The 18,744-nt window shown below is 32.9% G+C and overlaps 1 protein-coding gene across 1 annotated transcript; it reads left to right on the top strand.

The window, feature by feature from the left end:
- Nucleotides 1-1,105: 1,105 nt before the first annotated feature.
- LOC134708296 (peroxisomal trans-2-enoyl-CoA reductase-like) lies at nucleotides 1,106-13,232 on the top strand. Its single transcript, XM_063568732.1, has 8 exons — nucleotides 1,106-1,266; nucleotides 3,144-3,271; nucleotides 4,808-4,973; nucleotides 5,531-5,612; nucleotides 8,070-8,166; nucleotides 9,485-9,592; nucleotides 10,619-10,733; nucleotides 12,365-13,232. The coding sequence occupies exons 1-8, from the start codon at nucleotides 1,143-1,145 to the stop codon at nucleotides 12,424-12,426; spliced, it is 882 nt and encodes a 293-aa protein (XP_063424802.1). The 5' UTR covers nucleotides 1,106-1,142; the 3' UTR covers nucleotides 12,427-13,232.
- The last annotated feature ends 5,512 nt before the right edge of the window (nucleotides 13,233-18,744 follow it).

The raw sequence follows: 18,744 nt of genomic DNA, 5'->3' as shown, positions 1-18,744 counted from the left end.
TTTTCTACATATCCAGTAAGTGGTTTTTGGAGCATTTCTGAGTCCGACACATGTTTGGTGAAACCACTCCAAGCAGCCATCACACACCAGTGATGCCGCACTGTGAACGTCCGTATCACATACTGTACAGTTCCATTCTGCGATATCCCTTTTTGATGATAATGCAACCTTTAATGTTTGCCATGCTTCCGGTGAGAAATACTTTTTCACTCGAGCAATGTTTATGTTCTCATCTAATATTTTGGTTGGAAGCATGTGATGTAGTTGTATGTCATCTTTCAGTATGGTCACATTGCCGTCCATTACGGATGTAAGGTTTATCTCGGATTTCAGTATCCAACTCAGCATAGCTGAAAAAAACAATAAATTATAAAAATGCAAGTCAAAAGTTCATCAAGTACTAATAAATAGTAAATTATTTTCCATTATTCAAACTGACAACGTCATGGCTAAAATGTAAAAAGGCAAACAGACAAATATAGACTGAGAAACACGAACCCTATCAAAATCTTGGGGTATATCAACTGTCCATTTTTTTTAAAAGTTATTTACCTTCTTCTTTTTCCTTTGGTCGTCTTTTAAGAAATTGTATATTGACAGTAATACGATTAGGTGTGCAGTTAAATACTTAAAGTGAACACTTTTCTCAGCCCGAGTTCTCAACAACAAACCATTGGTCTATATTTTCGCCTTTGGCAATACTTATCTAAAGTAGTATCTTTAAAACACCAAAAACATTTATACGTTAGAAAAAACAATTTAAACACCATTTGTTAACGATAATATTTATTATTTATCATTATTACAAGTATTGTTTGATTTCGTACATATGCAAGATTAAGGCAACAAAACTATACAAGATTTAAGTTTAATGATTGCTGTTTTTCATGTAACAATAACGCCATGTAACCGTAGCATCAGTAATTATTGTTACATTCGTAATTAATCGGTTCCTTATCCGCCTTTACATTCCGGCATTTAGTCTCCTATGTAACAATTTTTTTTTTATTATTGTTACATTTCCATGTAATCGTAGCCAGTGCCTAGTTGATATTGCATTTATATATTATCCGGAACGCTTTACATGTCGAATACGGATCTATGTTTTAACATATTATTTTCTGTAGTCACATGATAACAAAATGGCAGCGCCCACAAAAATCTGTAGTGTTTTCAGAAATGGTTTATTTAATGGGAAAGTGGCTATTGTTACTGGTGGGGGGACGGGTATCGGAAAAGCAATCACACAAGAATTGTTGTACTTGGGTAAAGATCAAAGTTTGAAAATTTAATAAGAATAACAACAACAAAAATTGTGAAATATAAAATTGATAAAATATGATTTTCAATGAGACAACTATCTACCTACATTCGTATAAAGTGGGTGTGAGCAATAACATGCAACCCTGTGAACTCTAGCAATGAGAAAAAACGTATTTGAAAATCCCATTTCTATTGTTAAATTTCTACTGGATACCTTTCTGGCTCTATCATGCCTATCAGTTTTTTAAAAAGTTTTTTCCCCAATTTTTTACATTGATGAGGCCGTTAGTTTTCTCGTTTTAATTGTTTTACATTTCTTATTGGGACCTTTTATAGCTGACTATGCGGTATGGGCTTTGCTCATTGTTGAAGGCCGTACGGTGACCTATAGTTGTTAATGTTTGTGTCATTTTGGTCTTTTGTGGATAGGTGTCTCATTGGCAATCATAACACATCGTCTTTTTATATCAGTACATCTACAATGTTAGGGTACCCAAATTACTCATATTTTGACAGAATTTCCACTTCATTCATCCTCGATCTAGGCAAAAGATTTCATTCTGTTTTTCTCATGTTTACCGTACATGTATATCTAAATAATCTGTCTATAACAGGCTATTATTTGAACTTGAAAATATTTTTAAGTATGGAATAGCATAACTTTTTGGGGGTCTCATTGGGGGGTTTCTGATCCCAGATCCAGCTTACTGTTTTGTCAGATTCCCATATCCCGCTTACACTATGTACTAGACCCAATAATCTGTCTCTTGTGTGGGTACATTTGTTATTTCATATTTTCTTTTCATCATTTGGCTATTAAATTTTTTTTCTTTTTTTTTTTTTTTTGGTCCACACGATTATTTGGTCTAACTATGTACATAAGCAATTCTCATTTTTTTTTGTCATTTCCCGGGTCCCGCAAGACCTTATTCCCTGTTTTCACGAAACAATAATTTGACTTTCACGTATCACGCTTACAAAAAATTTGCAATCCCCCGTCATGCTTATCACCCAATGAGACTCACTTTCTTGTGCTCGAAATTTTTAATAAATTCCATGTTTATTCTGTAGTTTATTGTTCTAGCTGTGCTGTGCACAACACTTTCTATTACAAAGAAGATACATGTAGTACATTTTCAATAGAATGTACTGTGCCTAGCACAACACTATTTATACAAAATACATTGTATGGAAAGTGATATATGAACCTCTCAAAACCAAATAAACATGGAATTTATAAAAAAAATTCAAGCACAAGAAATTATGCAAATTCTATAATTCGAAATAACAGTGGCTGATCTAGAAATTTTTATAAGTGGGGGCCCACTGACTGCCCGCTTCAGTCACCCTTCAGTGATTCCCTATATAAGACACCATATTTTTCCCCACACTGGGGTGGCCTGAACCTGGACCCCCTGCCCCCCCACCCCCCTAAATTCGCCTCTGAATAAATCCAAGTTCAAATAAAAGATTGTTCTATGTACATTTATATTGGTTGATGGATATGTGATATTGAAAAATTCATACCATATATGCGTAATACTGATCAATAGTTGGAGAAACCATATATATGTTATTTCAAATAATTTTTCATGGTAAGCATGTTCAGAAATATAGCATCACATTACAATACTGCTGATAGACCCACATTCTAAACATGCTAAAAGACCTATTGTTGACCTTCTGCTGTTGTCTTCTCTATGGTTGGGTTGTTGTCTCTTTGACACATTCCCCATTTCCATTTTCAATTTTATGTCATACATGTAATTATTTTCCTATGGTTTTTTTTTAATTTATTTCATTGATTATGATACATGTACATGTCAAAGCATTTACTGTATGGACTATTTGTGCTACAACCATTAAAAATATTATTTAAGGATGTAATGTAATGGTAGCTTCAAGGAATGAAGAAAGACTGAGAAAGGCAACAGATGAGATGAAAAAGAATATCACTTCTCCTGCAGAACTAGATCACATGCAGTGTAATATCAGGAAAGAAGAACAAGTAATAATGATATAGGATTATTAAAAGAATGTTGGTCACAGTTTTGTAAGAAAAATAACTTTATAAATTTTTTATTAATTTTTATCATTTTATATTTAAATTCTCAAAGTTTTATCAATAATAGTGAATAAGCAAATCATCCGGGTTTTCAATTAGAATGTTCATCCCTTTTCTCATCATACTGACATAGATTTTATACCCAACAAACTAAAATGATGTTTGATAACTGCACTTAAAACCAAACCATCAGACAACAAAATAAAGATAGGAATCAAGTGTAATAGACACTGAATTTGCTTTATAGATATAGGAAGATGGGGTGTGAGTGCCAATGAGACAACTCTCCATCCAAATAACAATTTATAAAAGTAAACCATTATAAGTCAATGAACTGCCTTCAACAAGGAGCCTGAGCTCACACCGAACAAAAATCTATAAAGGGCCCCAAAATTGATAGTGTAAAACCATTCAAACGGGAAAACCAATGGTCTAATATCTGAGGGGGAGGACAGGGGTAAGGGAGACGGAGAGAAAGGGGTTAGGAGAAAGGAGAAAGGGGGTGGGAGAAAGGAGAAAGGGGGTAGGAGAAAGGAGAGGAAGGCTGGGAGAAAGGAGAAAAAATAAAATATCTCTCCTTTTAAGAATAATCTAATATTTCAAGAAAAAATATCTCAAAAGGAGATGTTTTATTCTAATGGGAGAAAGGAGAACGGGGGTAGGAGAAAGAAGAAGAGGGGTGGGAGAAGGGAGAAGGGTACCCCCCCTGTCCTCCCCCTCATATCTAGTATCATTTTTAAGAGTAAAGGAAAAAGACCTAATTAGTACAGTGTTAAATATGTGGACCATTTAATGATTTATGATACATGTATATGGTAAAACTAGTCTGACATATAATTTCAGGTGTACAAATTTGTTGTATCATTTTTTTATGCCCCATCTACGATAGTAGAAGGGCATTATGTTTTATGGTCTGTATGTCCGTCTGTACGTCCGTCTGTCCGTTCATCCGTATGTCCATTCCTTCTGCTTCAGGTTTAAAATTTTTGGTAAAGGTAGTTTTTGATAAAGTTGAAGTCCAATCAACTTGAAATTTAGTACACATGTTCCTTATGATATGATCTTTCTAATTTTAATGCCAAATAAGAGTTTTGACCCCAATTTCACGATCCACTGAACATAGAAAATGATAGTGCTAGTTGGGCATCCTTGTACTGGGGACGCATTCTTGTTTAAATAATAAAATCGTACTTAAGCACAATTTTTTCTTGGTAAGAAATAGTAAAGAGCAGTTTAAATATCAACAAGACAACAACTCCTCATTATAAAATCCTACATTAGTGAAAAACTTATAATGGCAATGAAATGGCTATTAAAATGTTAATTATTGATATTTTTCTTTTTATATAGTTTTACATTGACTCTCAGAATGTCAGAGGAGATTTTATTAGATTTATTATTAAAAGAATGTTTAGGTACAAAACCTGATATCAACAACATTAAAATGGTTTGGCAAATTAGATTTCTTAATCATTGTAGGTACAAAATCTGATATCAACAACATTAAAACGGTTTGGCAAAGTAGATTTCTTAATCAACAATGGTGGAGGCCAGTTTCCTGCCCGTGCTGAGTCATTTTCATTGAAAGGATGGAATGCTGTTATAGAAACCAATCTTACTGGAACATTTCTATGCTGTAGAGAAGGTAGTACTTAACTTGAAAATTTGAAACCTTTTAAATATCAACTTTTTAACTTAAAACCAAAAGAAAAAATCAACCAATAATGTCTAACCATACATGTAAATTATGGCTTTTTCCAAGAAATACTAAAACTAAATTCCAACAACAAAACTTAACTGATTTAAATTATTAGAAGTTAAAACAATTCCTCTCTAATTGTTAACTTTTAAATAACAATCAAAAGAAGAATTGTAAAGGAGTATCATATGAAAACCTTAGTTTTGTAAATGTAACTTTCTACTTTTCTTGAAGAGGCTGTCTATGAGAACTCTTGTAAAACAGTCTGCATAGAATTAAACCCTATTTAAATCACCATTTGAGAAAGTTCTTACATCAAAATAAAATTCTTTGAAAAATAGGCTGCCATTGATCATGTTGATAGTGACACCTTTATTTAGCAGTTATCAGAAAATGAAAGATATTAATTTTTGTTGTTCTTCACAATTGCATTCTTTGATATTTTATTTTTTTATCACAAGTTTAATATATTTTATGACAATATTGTTTTATTTATTTTCCAGCCTACAATCAATGGATGAATGATAATGGAGGAGTTATTGTAAACATTATTGCTGACATGTGGAAAGGAATTCCTATGATGAGGTAACATCTTGGTTTAATGTAATGCCTATATCATATGAACATGTTATTGTGAAAGAAATGAAACTTTTCCACAGAATAATTTGCAGTTCACCTGTTAATTTAAACTTTTGTTAGTTTGTATGTTGCATTGAATAAATACACTATTTAGTGTTCTCTGTGTAGGTTATTCACTATTGAATAAATACACTATTTAGTGTTCTCTGTGTAGGTTATTCCCTATTGAATAAATACAATATCTATTGTTCTTTATGTAGGTTATTCACTATTGAATAAATACACTATTTAGTGTTCTCTGTGTAGGTTATTCACTATTGAATAAATACACTATCTATTGTTCTTTATGTAGGTTATTCACTATTGAATAAATACACTATTTAGTGTTCTCTGTGTGGGCTATTCCCTATTGAATAAATACACTATCTATTGTTCTTTATGTAGGTTTTTCAGTATTGAATAAATACACTATTTATTGTTCTCTGTGTAGGTTATTCACTATTGAATAAATACACTACCTATTGCTCTCTGTGTGGGTTATTCCCTATTGAATAACTACACTATCTATTGTTCTTTATGTAGGTTATTCACTATTGAATAAATACACTATTAAGTGTTCTCTGTGTAGGTTTTTCACTATTGAATAAATACACTACCTATTGCTCTCTGTGTGGGTTATTCCCTATTGAATAAATACACTATCTATTGTTATCTGTGTAGGTTATTCACTATTGAATAAATACAATATCTATTGTTATCTGTGTAGGTTATTCACTATTGAATAAATACAATATCTATTGTTCCTGTGTAGGTTATTCACTATTGAATAAATACACTATTTAGTGTTCTCTGTGTAGGTTATTCACTATTGAATAAATACACTATCTATTGTTCAACGTGTGGGTTATTCACTGGACATTTGAATTTCTACTAAAAGAAATCCTTCACTCATTGATTGATATACCTGAGTGAAACAATATTTTCTAAATAGATGATAATACATGTTCCAACTCACAAAACTGCATGGGATGTTGTATTTATTAAATATCCATAGTATTGATCCTCAATCTGATCAATGTTATCTGGGATTTCAAAAATGTTTTTCATTGAATTGTTTGTTTGGTTATAGAATATGTTAAAGAAGACCTTCATTTAAACATCATTCTTTTAAAATTTTAATTTTTCAAACAAAGGCATCAGTAGTATACTGCTGTTCAAAATTCATAAATCGATAGAGAAAAAACACAAATCTGGGTAACAAACTAAAACTTAGGGAAATGTATCAAATATAAGAGAACTACCACACAACAGAGACACGACACAGAAACGTAACGCACAGAAAAACGAACTATAATGTAACAATGGCCATTTCCTGACTTGGTACAGGGCATTTTATGAAAAAATGGTGGGTTGAACCTGGTTTTGTGGCATGCCAAATCTCCCACTTTAATGGCAGTGTTAATTATAACTTTAAAATTACAACATTACACGACAGGGTTACAATAAATAAACAGATAAATGGGAGAAAATATAGGACAGAGAAACAAACGAATAATAGCCATCCAAAGGTAACAGGTTAAAAAATATTTTTTATACACCAGACGCACGCTATGTCCGTACAAAACTATGCTCAGATGCAAAAAGTTTGAAAGCCATAACAACTACCAAGTTGAAGATTGCTGAGGACTAAAAGTTCCTAAAAGTTGTGAGGCCAGGGTTATCCGCCTGGGACAAAACATCATTATTATCAAGAATAATACATAGTTTTGCAAACAGTAACTTTTATAAAATGACTATATAATAGATATACATGATTAAACTGAAGTGGTGACTAGCTAAAGAATAAAAAACGAATAAATTACAAAATCACAGCCCTGTTAGCCATAGTCAACGCAACGCCCAAAGTGACGTCACATATAAATTTCTAAAACGTGTTCCGAAAATAAGAGAATTTGGATGAACTCATCTAACTTATATTAATAGTGAACAGTGAAAATTATAATACTAATTAATATTTAATTGAAGTAGTATAAATTAGATAATTAATTGTATTATCTATAGCTGTGTGGTTGTTTACACCAATCAAACTGCAAACCAAATATATAGTGTAAATTTCGATGATCCAAAATCAAATCTACCAAATAAACTGGATGAGTAGTTATCCCCCAATACAACACAATAATACAACAGAAAAAAAACACAACTACAAACGTTCAAACCTTTGAAAAAATCTGATGACAACGAGAAACACAACATCAAAACCCAACAAATTAGTTTTGGATGGATAAGTACCGTGCCACGTCTTAAAGCAATACGAATTCACACTCAGAAAAACAGTCACATTCGGGAATAAGTCACGTTCGGTAATAAACAGATCAGACACAATAAACACACACAATAAAATTTCAACAGAAACAATGTTGAAAATTTTGTCAGAAATCACCTGTTTTAAATCTTTTATAGCCACACAGGAGCAGCTCGGGCAGCTGTGGACAATCTGACGAAATCTTTAGCATTAGAATGGGCAGAAAGTGGAGTGAGAATTAATTCTGTGGCTCCTGTAAGTTTAAAGTATTTAAAGCAATCAATTAAATAAGAAAATACATGTCTTTTATTATTTAAAGTTCTATAATGATAATATGATATGACTGTGTAAGTAATTGTCTAGCTAGATAAACATTTCATAGAAGTATAATTTATATGTAAAAAAAATTGTATAATATTTTATATAATACTGCAACTAGTAACATAGCTATATTTTGTTTTAATAATGTCAATTTCATCATGGAACACTTTCTCCACAATCAGGGGTTCATTAAAGGATGGAAATAAGTTTGACAATTGTGTAACGATTTAAAAAAGCTATCAATGTATTAGTTTAAGTTGCAGAATAAAAACACCATTAGGTCAATGTCATAAAAAAATATAAACTTTTTTGTAATCGATGCAAAATTGTGGAAGGGCTTGGTAGAACCTCACCCTTCTCCAGTTTCTCATCCTCATGTAAAAAAGTTTATATTTTTCTTTCATTGACCTAATATTGTACATTTATTATTTAAAGTTATATTATGATGATATGATATACAAATTTAAATGTGCAAGTAATTGTGCCAGTGCTTTCATTAAATAATATAAGGTAACTGCAATAGGTGTTGAATATTCACGTCAGTCATTTGATCAGAAAATTTATATAATGACTCAAAAGAGTGTTGAATTTCTAGTTGGTTAAATGGTCCACAGAATTATAATTTTATATATAAAATATTTTCTTATAGATTTTGTCAAATCCTATAAAATAAAGGATATGATGTAATTTCTATATAAAGGAAAATTTTAGATCATACAAAATATTATTTTTTGTTGTTGCTTGTTTGACTGAACGGTGCCAATACCTTTGCATGACATCCTTTACTTATTTGTTTATAAGATTGTCAGTTTTTTTGAAAGAGGGTTCTAAAAAGGTAATGTACTGGGACAAACAGTAAACAAGATGGCTAATTTACAATAAACTAGTCATGATAATAAAGAATGTGTCCATGGGACACAGATGATGCCCCTTCTTGCTTAAAATGTTTTAAGGGACTTCAATTGAGCCACCCAAAGTCAAAGAATAGAAATCAATATTGGGACATATGCATGTTTAGACGGACAAGGATGACACTGAATGCCACTTCCAGGTGTTTTTTTTAGGAGTCTTGTGCTAAGTTGGTAAACGTGGTCTGTTGTATACTGATAAGTATTTTTAGTGATTCTTGTTAACCATTTATGATATTTGGTTTAAACCGGCTGTTGATTGAATCGATGGCCTCCCTAACTAAATTTTCTGCAGACATTTCCCTCATGATATACATCATAATAACAAAAATATTTGTTTACAGGGAAGTTCTATATACTCTGAAACAGCAGCAGCAAATTATGGTGACCCAAAAATATTTGCATATAATATACCAAAAATTCCACTCAAAAGACTGGGTACTGTAGAAGAGGTAATATTTAAATGACAGATCATTCAACTTGTTCATAACAAAAAAGGTTTATTAAATTTTTTTTTCAGTTGAAAAGGATGAAAATCAAATTGAGAATGAAATATGTGGAATATATGAATCCTGATATAGTGAATATATTTTTTTCTTCAAATATCATCAATATGGTTTATGCAATAATAAATAAAAGAGTTGAAACTGTATATGTTTAAAATTTTTATACCAGTATGTAGGAAGTGAACCCGTATTACCTTAACCTTTTTCCCCTTGAATACATAGGCTATAATAAAACAAAACAATATATTCATATTGCCGATAACCCAGACAGCTTGAAGGACACCGGATTTTAATAAGTAGAATATACAATTCATAAGTATAAATACATAAATAAATCAATACAGTTCTAGATGATAACTGAATGCTGATATATGACATATATATGTTGTATATTTAGTTAAATACCAAATAATAACAAAGGCTCTTTCATCGACGATCCCGCCGGCCAGGAAAAACCAACCAAAACGAGTTAACTCGGGTCAAACTACATTAAATACCATATATGTAGTGGAAAAAAGTTGGAAACCTGCGTCCAAACCCTATGCTCGAAAGACCGTCTCCAGAGGTATACTTGGACAGTATAAAAAAAATATATATAAAAAAATTATATATATACATGTATGTAATTATTCGTAACAAAACACAACTAACCAAGAGCAGAATCCTGAATTAAAACTAAAAATGTTACATATCTGAAATATGTAAAAATAAACTTGACACTACAACTGTTGGGTAGAAAGTGAAGGCTTTAAAAATATTTTCCCGCACTTGAAAATTTTCACGTGACTAAATTAGAAAATTCATACGCATGGTTTATACAAATGTTTCCCGCTATTTGTTGAAACGCGGAAAGAATGTAAATATCATCCCCCTTCCCAATATAAACAGTGAACCAAGCTGATACGAAAAAGTCCATGAATTAATCTTGTATTGTTATGTAGGTAAATATGATTTTTCTATGACTATTTTTAGATTTCCACTTCTGTATGTTTTCTGCTGTCCCCTGCATCAGCCTATATAACTGGTGAAACGATCAAAGTAGATGGAGGAGGCAGTCTGTATTCAACTATGATTTTTGAAGTACCAGGTAAAACTATCTATTTTATTTATATCAAAATTTATAAGTTAATTTCACTGCATAATGAAGTTTATCTGTATTTAAAATGAGGGAAGAAACATAAAACAGCATGTTACAGCAGGTAAAGCTCACATCTGTTCTTGCTAGGCCATGATACCTACATGTATGTGGAGGCCTCTGCTTCCAAATGGTTACTTAATTGCTTTAAACCTGCCTTATAAATAACTCCATTTCAAGTTTGTCAGTTTGGGTCTGGGTTTATACAGTTGTGCAATATATAAGAACTGTTGTTCAGTGGCTGTCGTATGTTGATATGGTTCATAAGTGTTTTTTTTATTTTTCCTTCTTTATATAGATTAGACCATTAGTTTTCCTGTTTGAATATGTTTACATTTGTCATTTTTAGGGCCCTTTATAGTTTGTTGTTTGGTATGAGCAAAGGTTCCGTGTTGAATGCCATACTTTGATTTACAAATGTACAATGGTTTACTTTTTACTAATTGTGACCAGCTATATGCTCCCAATCAAATGCATTGATTGTCCAAAAACAGGGGGGTTCCAACCTGGATCCACCAATGCCGCACTGCAACAAAGATAACTGTAAATTCAGAAATTACTGTAATATTTTTATTATTGTGAAAAATGTAAAGAAGTTATAATCGCAATAATTTGAACTTGCATTTTGAAAATTTTATATGAATTATACAGGATTTATCTTAATATTGCTAAAATTAAAATTTCATATTAGTTTAAAATAACAAAATTGCAATAATAAATGCATGCAATAATTTCTGAATTTAGTTTCATATCATAGGCCTCTAAGCAATACATTTCCCATCTTTATACAAAATCGTTTTAGCTACTCTATGTTGATTTAATAATTCACCATGAAATGTCAACCAATACAAACATAATTTGATTATGCCAAGAAATTATCTCCACTTGATTCACGAATAATAAAACCTGGATTTTCTGTCTATCATTAGTTTTGGGATCAGTAGTAGTCCAAATATTTATAACATCTTGAAAGGCTATTATAATTTTTTTCTTTGACGCATAACTTCCTCGAAGTAAGGCGTCAAAGAATTCAGATTCATTACATTTTAAACTTAAAACTAAACAGAGGAAAGACTATTGTATAGTTTAAAATGGTAGCAAAAATGTGTAAGTTACAAAATCAAGATTAATAAGATAGAAATTAAGTTGGAGAGTGATATTATTGGATTGTATTATTTCTTGAAATACTAACATTTTTGTTGGTTGTTCTACATTTACAATGACAAATGAACAAAAAAGTTCTTGAATCAACAGTAGTTATATAAAAAAGAAGATGAGGTATGATTGCCAATAAGACAACTCTCTACAAGAGACCAAAATGACACAGAAATTAACAACGATAGGTCATCGTACGGCTTAAAACAATGAGCAAAGACCATACCACATAGTCAGCTATGAAAGGCTCCGATATGACAATGAAAATTAATTCAAAAGAGAAAACTAACGCCCTTATTTATATAAAAAATGAACCAAAAACAAATATGTAACACATAAACAAAAGACAACCACTGTATTACAGGCTCCTGACTTGGGACAGGCAGATATATAAGTTGGTATCATTAAATACTCTTCTTTCTTTGCAGATCACAAGAAGTCCAAGGCATATACCTGGAAAGATGACGAGGAAACCAAATCTAAATTATGATATATACAAACTACTGTTTACAAACACTATTCAAATTTACAAATACTTTAATATATATAGGAATTCAGAAAAATTTGAATTTAGGTTGCATTTGTTAGTTTTGCCGATTTACATTTTTGTCATTACAGAGTAACAGAACTTGGTAGAGTGGGGCGCCCATTTTCACCGGTGACACAATTTTGCCGTTTATGATTTTGAGGTGTAAAAACTTTAAAAGGATGGTTAAAATGTCAGAAATATGCCGCTTAATTCAATTTTTATAACAAATATGATTATTTTTAAAAATTAGACAAAATTTCGGCAATAACAGCATAGGACCATTTGAAATGTCTGCTTTTCATCTACAATGAAATTTATTTGATAAATATTGTTTAAAGCTGCAGTTATTTGGTTTTAAATAGATGTGTAAAAACGGCTAATCTGTGTCCCCCTTTGCTGAAACATCAGGAAATTTCAAACACTCTTTAATCTAACTTTTCAGATGATTTTTTTTCAAAGAAACACCTTTCAAGCTAACAATATTTTGCTTTTGATGTTATGTTCATATAGAAATATTAGTATACTTCACAAACATAAAGACCTGAACATAAACTGTAGAAAACTTATGGCAAAAATGAGCACCCCACTTATCATGATTTGTTCATTACATTTTATTTTATACTGTAGATTTATTATTATTTGTTGGATACTAATTTACATTGATTTCTTTTTAAAATATATTTTAAAAAAAATATTTTAGATTCAACCTTCTTTAATTTATCTATATCAATGCATGTATTTACGGTAGTAAAGAGATTTCAAGTCTACTTTCATCTAATGTCTATCTAATGTTGCTTAAGTGTAAAGGCACCAAGAAGAGTAGATATTTGGTATAAGTCAATGAGACAGCAAGTCTTCAATAATAGACAAGTATCCATACAAAATGTAATTTTCCAAAAAAGTTAAACAACACAAATAACAAACTCCATGGAAAATTCAAAAAGGCACTGTTAACAATAAGCAAAATCAAATGCTCAAACATAGCAAACAAATGACAACTGTCATATTCCTGACTTGGCACAGGCATTTCCTTAATGCTAATTATGTAGAAAATGGTGGATTAAACCTGGTTTTAATGCTAGCTAAACGTCTCACTTGTATAACAGTTACATAAAATTTCATCATATTGACAGTAATGTGTGAACGAAATTACCTGTCTAAAAAAGTTATGAATAAATGTTAAAAAGACAATGCAGATCTGACATCAACAACACATTCACTGCTTGATATAAGACAAGACAACTACTATGTGGTTCCTGGCTTAGAATAGACATTTGAACATTAAGGTGGTACCCAACACTTTCACTAAAATTAATTTGGCTCGTTCAATTTTTATAAAATTTTGTCAAAGTAAATATTTTAACAAAAATATAAAATTTTAAAAAATTTAAACCAACGGTTTTATCAGAAAAATTACACTGGTTATATAGCAGTTTGAAAAAGACTTATTTTGATCATTGAGAAGCTTAATACTCCCTTAACAACACAGCGTAGTTAAAACATTTAGCTGATTTTAAAGAGTTATCTCCCTGTAGTGTTAGGTACCACCTTAAACAGATTAACAAAGGATTTTTATTCTTGAATAATGGAATTAACGTAGGTATATATAAATATGCTAAAAAAAGATGGTTACATTATGAATTATGAAATCTTTGATAAAAAGATTTCCTTGTACATGTATATCAGAAACATATTTGCCAACAGTGGGGAATAAGAACACTGTTTTTTATGCCCAATTTATGGGCATTATGTTTTCTGATCTATGAGTCCGTCTGTTCGTTTGTTCGTTCGTTAATCCGTCTGTTCTGCTTCAGGTTAATGTTTGTGGTCGAGGTAGATTTGAATGAAGTTGAAGTCCAATCAACTTAACTTAGTACACATGTTCCCTATGATATGATCTTTTGATTTTTTTAATGCCAAATTAGAAATTTTCCATGATTTTTATGGTCCACTGAACATAGAAAATGATAGTGCGGATGGGGCATCAGTTTACTGAGGACACATTCTTGTTTCATCCTGTTTTAAATATGTGTACTGTTGTTGATGTTATATATTTATGATTGACTGTTATTAAACTTACTTATCTTTTTTATACAAATGATAATAAAAATGATTATAAAATTTAAGTCAGAAAGTTATTTCAATGAATATGTCATCAAAGATTATGCAAATGATATCATTTGGAGACACTACAAGGTATAATTCCTTGACAAGATCTTACACAAAATGCAGACTTTTCAAAGTTTTAACCAACTTTATTTGTCTTGAATATTGTAAAGTAATATGAAGAACATTTAAAATGTGCATTTTAATAAAGTAAAAATAAGTTGAATTGTGAGCTTTTGTTTACCAGTGTTACCCTACCATAGTTATACTGTGAGCTTTTGTTCACCAGTGTTACCCCACCATAGTTATACTGTGAGCTTTTGTTCACCAGTATTACCCCACCATAGTTATACTGTGAGCTTTTGTTCACCAGTGTTACCCCACCATAGTTATACTGTAAGCTTTTGTTCACCAGTGTTACCCCACCATAGTTATACTGTGAGCTTTTGTTCACCAGTATTACCCCACCATAGTTATACTGTGAGCTTTTATTCACCAGTGTTATTCCATCATAGTTATACTGTGAGCTTTTGTTCACCAGTGTTACCCCACCATATTTATACTGTGAGCTTTTGTTCACCAGTGTTACCCCACCATAGTTAAACTGTGAGCTTTTGTTCACCAGTGTTACCCCATCATAGTTATACTGTGAGCTTTTGTTCACCAGTGTTACCCCACCATAGTTTTACTGTGAGCTTTTGTTCACCAGTGTTACCCCACCATAGTTATACTGGGAGCTTTTGTTCACCAGTGTTACCCCACCATAGTTATACTGTGAGCTTTTGTTCACCAGTGTTACCCCACCATAGTTATACTGTGAGCTTTTGTTCACCAGTGTTACCCTACCATAGTTAAACTGTGAGCTTTTGTTCACCAGTGTTACCCCACCATAGTTAAACTGGGAGCTTTTGTTCACCAGTGTTACCCCACCATAGTTAAACTGGGAGCTTTTGTTCACCAGTGTTACCCTACCATAGTTATACTGGGAGCTTTTGTTCACCAGTATTACCCCACCATAGTTATACTGGGAGCTTTTGTTCACCAGTGTTACCCCACCATAGTTATACTTTGAGCTTTTGTTCACCAGTGTTACCCCACCATAGTTATACTGTGAGCTTTTGTTAACCAGTGTTACCCCACCATAGTTATACTGTGAGCTTTTGTTCACCAGTGTTACCCACCATGGTTATACTGTGAGCTTTTGTTCACCAGTGTTACCCCACCATAGTTATACTGTGAGCTTTTGTTCACCAGTGTTACCCCACCATAGTTATACTGTGAGCTTGTGTTCACCAGTGGTACCCCACCATAGTTATACTGTGAGCTTTTGTTCACCAGTGTTACCCCACCATAGTTATACTGTGAGCTTTTGTTCACCAGTGTTACCCCACCATAGTTATACTGTGAGCTTTTGTTCACCAGTGTTACCCCACCATAGTTATACTGTGAGCTTTTGTTCACCAGTGTTACCCCACCATAGTTATACTGTAAGCTTTTGTTCACCAGTGTTACCCCACCATAGTTATACTGCAAACTTTTGTTCACCAGTGTTACCCCACCATAGTTATACTGTGAGCTTTTGTTCACCAGTGTTACCCCACCATAGTTATACTGTGAGCTTTTGTTCACCAGTGTTACCCCACCATAGTTATACTGTAAGCTTTTGTTCACCAGTGTTACCCCACCATAGTTATACTGTGAGCTTTTGTTCACCAGTGTTACCCCACTATAGTTATACTGTGAGCTTTTGTTCACCAGTGTTACCCCACTATAGTTATACTGGGAGCTTTTGTTCACCAGTGTTACCCCACTATAGTTATACTGGGAGCTTTTGTTCACCAGTATTACCCCACCATAGTTATACTGTGAGCTTTTGTTCACCAGTGTAACCCCACCACAGTTATACTGTGAGCTTTTGTTTACCAGTGTTACCCCACCATAGTTATACTGAGAGCTTTTGTTCACCAGTGTTACCCCACCATAGTTATACTGTGAGCTTTTGTTCACCAGTGTTACCCCACCACAGTTATACTGTGAGCTTTTGTTCACCAGTGTTACCCCACCATAGTTATACTGTGAGCTTATGTTCACCAGTGTTACCCCACCATAGTTATACTGTGAGCTTTTGTTCACCAGTGTTACCCCACCATAGTTATACTGTGAGCTTTTGTTCACCAGTATTTCCCCACCATAGTTATACTGTGAGCTTTTATTCACCAGTGTTACCCCACCATAGTTATACTGTGAGCTTTTGTTCACCAGTGTAACCCCACCACAGTTATACTGTGAGCTTTTGTTTACCAGTGTTACCCCACCATAGTTATACTGAAAGCTTTTGTTCACCAGTGTTAACCCACCATAGTTATACTGTGAGCTTTTGTTCACCAGTGTTACCCCACCACAGTTATACTGTGAGCTTTTGTTCACCAGTGTTACCCCACCATAGTTATACTGTGAGCTTATGTTCACCAGTGTTACCCCACCATAGTTATACTGTGAGCTTTTGTTCACCAGTGTTACCCCACCATAGTTATACTGTGAGCTTTTGTTCACCAGTATTTCCCCACCATAGTTATACTGTGAGCTTTTATTCACCAGTGTGACCCCACCATAGTTATACTGTGAGCTTTTGTTCACCAGTGTGACCCCACCATAGTTATACTGTGCGCTTTTGTTCACCAGTGTTACCCCACCATAGTTAAACTGTAAGCTTTTGTTCACCAGTGTTACCCCACCATAGTTATACAGTGAGCTTTTGTTCACCAGTGTTACCCCACCATAGTTATAGTTATACTGTGAGCTTTTTTTTCACCAGTGTTACCCCACCATAGTTATACTGTGAGCTTTTGTTCACCAGTGTGACCCCACCATAGTTATACTGTGCGCTTTTGTTCACCAGTGTTACCCCACCATAGTTATACTGTGAGCTTTTGTTCACCAGTGTTACCCCACCATAGTTATACTGTGAACTTTTGTTCACCAGTGTTACCCCACCATAGTTACACTGTAAGCTTTTGTTCACCAGTGTTACCCCACCATAGTTATACTGTGAGCTTTTGTTCACCAGTGTTATCCCACCATAGTTATACTGTGAGCTTTTGTTCACCAGTATTACCCCACCATAGTTATACTGTGAGCTTTTGTTCACCAGTGTTACCCTACCATAGTTATACTGTGAGCTTTTGTTCACCAGTGTTACCCTACCATAGTTATACTGTGAGCTTTTGTTCACCAGTGTTACCCTACCATAGTTATACTGTGAGCTTTTGTTCACCAGTATTACCCCACCATAGTTATACTGTGAGCTTTTGTTCACCAGTGTTACCCTACCATAGTTATACTGTGAGCTTTTGTTCACCAGTGTTACCCCACCATAGTTATACTGTGAGCTTTTGTTCACCAGTGTTACCCCACCATAGTTATACTGTGAGCTTTTGTACACCAGTGTTACCCCACCAGTTATACTTTAAACATGAAGTTGATGAAGGATGGATTTTAAAAAGCATCACACAGTAAGGCATACCGGCACAAAGCAGATTCGAAAATTTAATCAAACCTAGATGTATATTTCCTGACAAGAGCATCACAAAATTTTATGGGATGGACAGACAAAAACATATTTTAACCTGTATGCCATGACTTCTTTAGGAGCAAGATAGAAGTAGAAGAGTTACATAGCCATTGTTACAAGACTTAAATCCTTAGGACAGTAAAATACAAAGAGAAACTCATAGCAATTTTTTTTTCTGGTCCTATATAAGCTTCCTTAAAGTATTCCTGTAAAAAATAGTAATTTACTCCATATCATCCACAAATAAAACTAACCCTTATTGACAACCACCAGAAAGTTTGTGGTTTAACAGGTTATAATGTCAGTCTGCAAATAAATTGTCACAGGTCTGTTTTAGGGTTTGGTTTGTCTGATCGAAAAGAAAAAAAAATCAACTTTTCTACTATATATTCAACCAAAAAATCTTTAATGTTCTGACTGTCCGAATCCTTTTTTGTCTGACATTTTGTTGGTCAGACATAGTTCAGAGACACTGGGTTTCTTTTAATTAATATCCCATAATCATATACCTAAATATAGAACTTATTTATTTGATTGTTCAAGTTTGAAAACATAATAAATTAGACTTTTATAAAATTCCATTTTAATATATATAAATTTTA

This window comes from Mytilus trossulus, chromosome 2 (assembly GCF_036588685.1).
Source record: "Mytilus trossulus isolate FHL-02 chromosome 2, PNRI_Mtr1.1.1.hap1, whole genome shotgun sequence".
Lineage (NCBI taxonomy): Eukaryota > Metazoa > Mollusca > Bivalvia > Mytilida > Mytilidae > Mytilus > Mytilus trossulus.
This window is presented reverse-complemented; position numbering and strand designations above follow the sequence as displayed.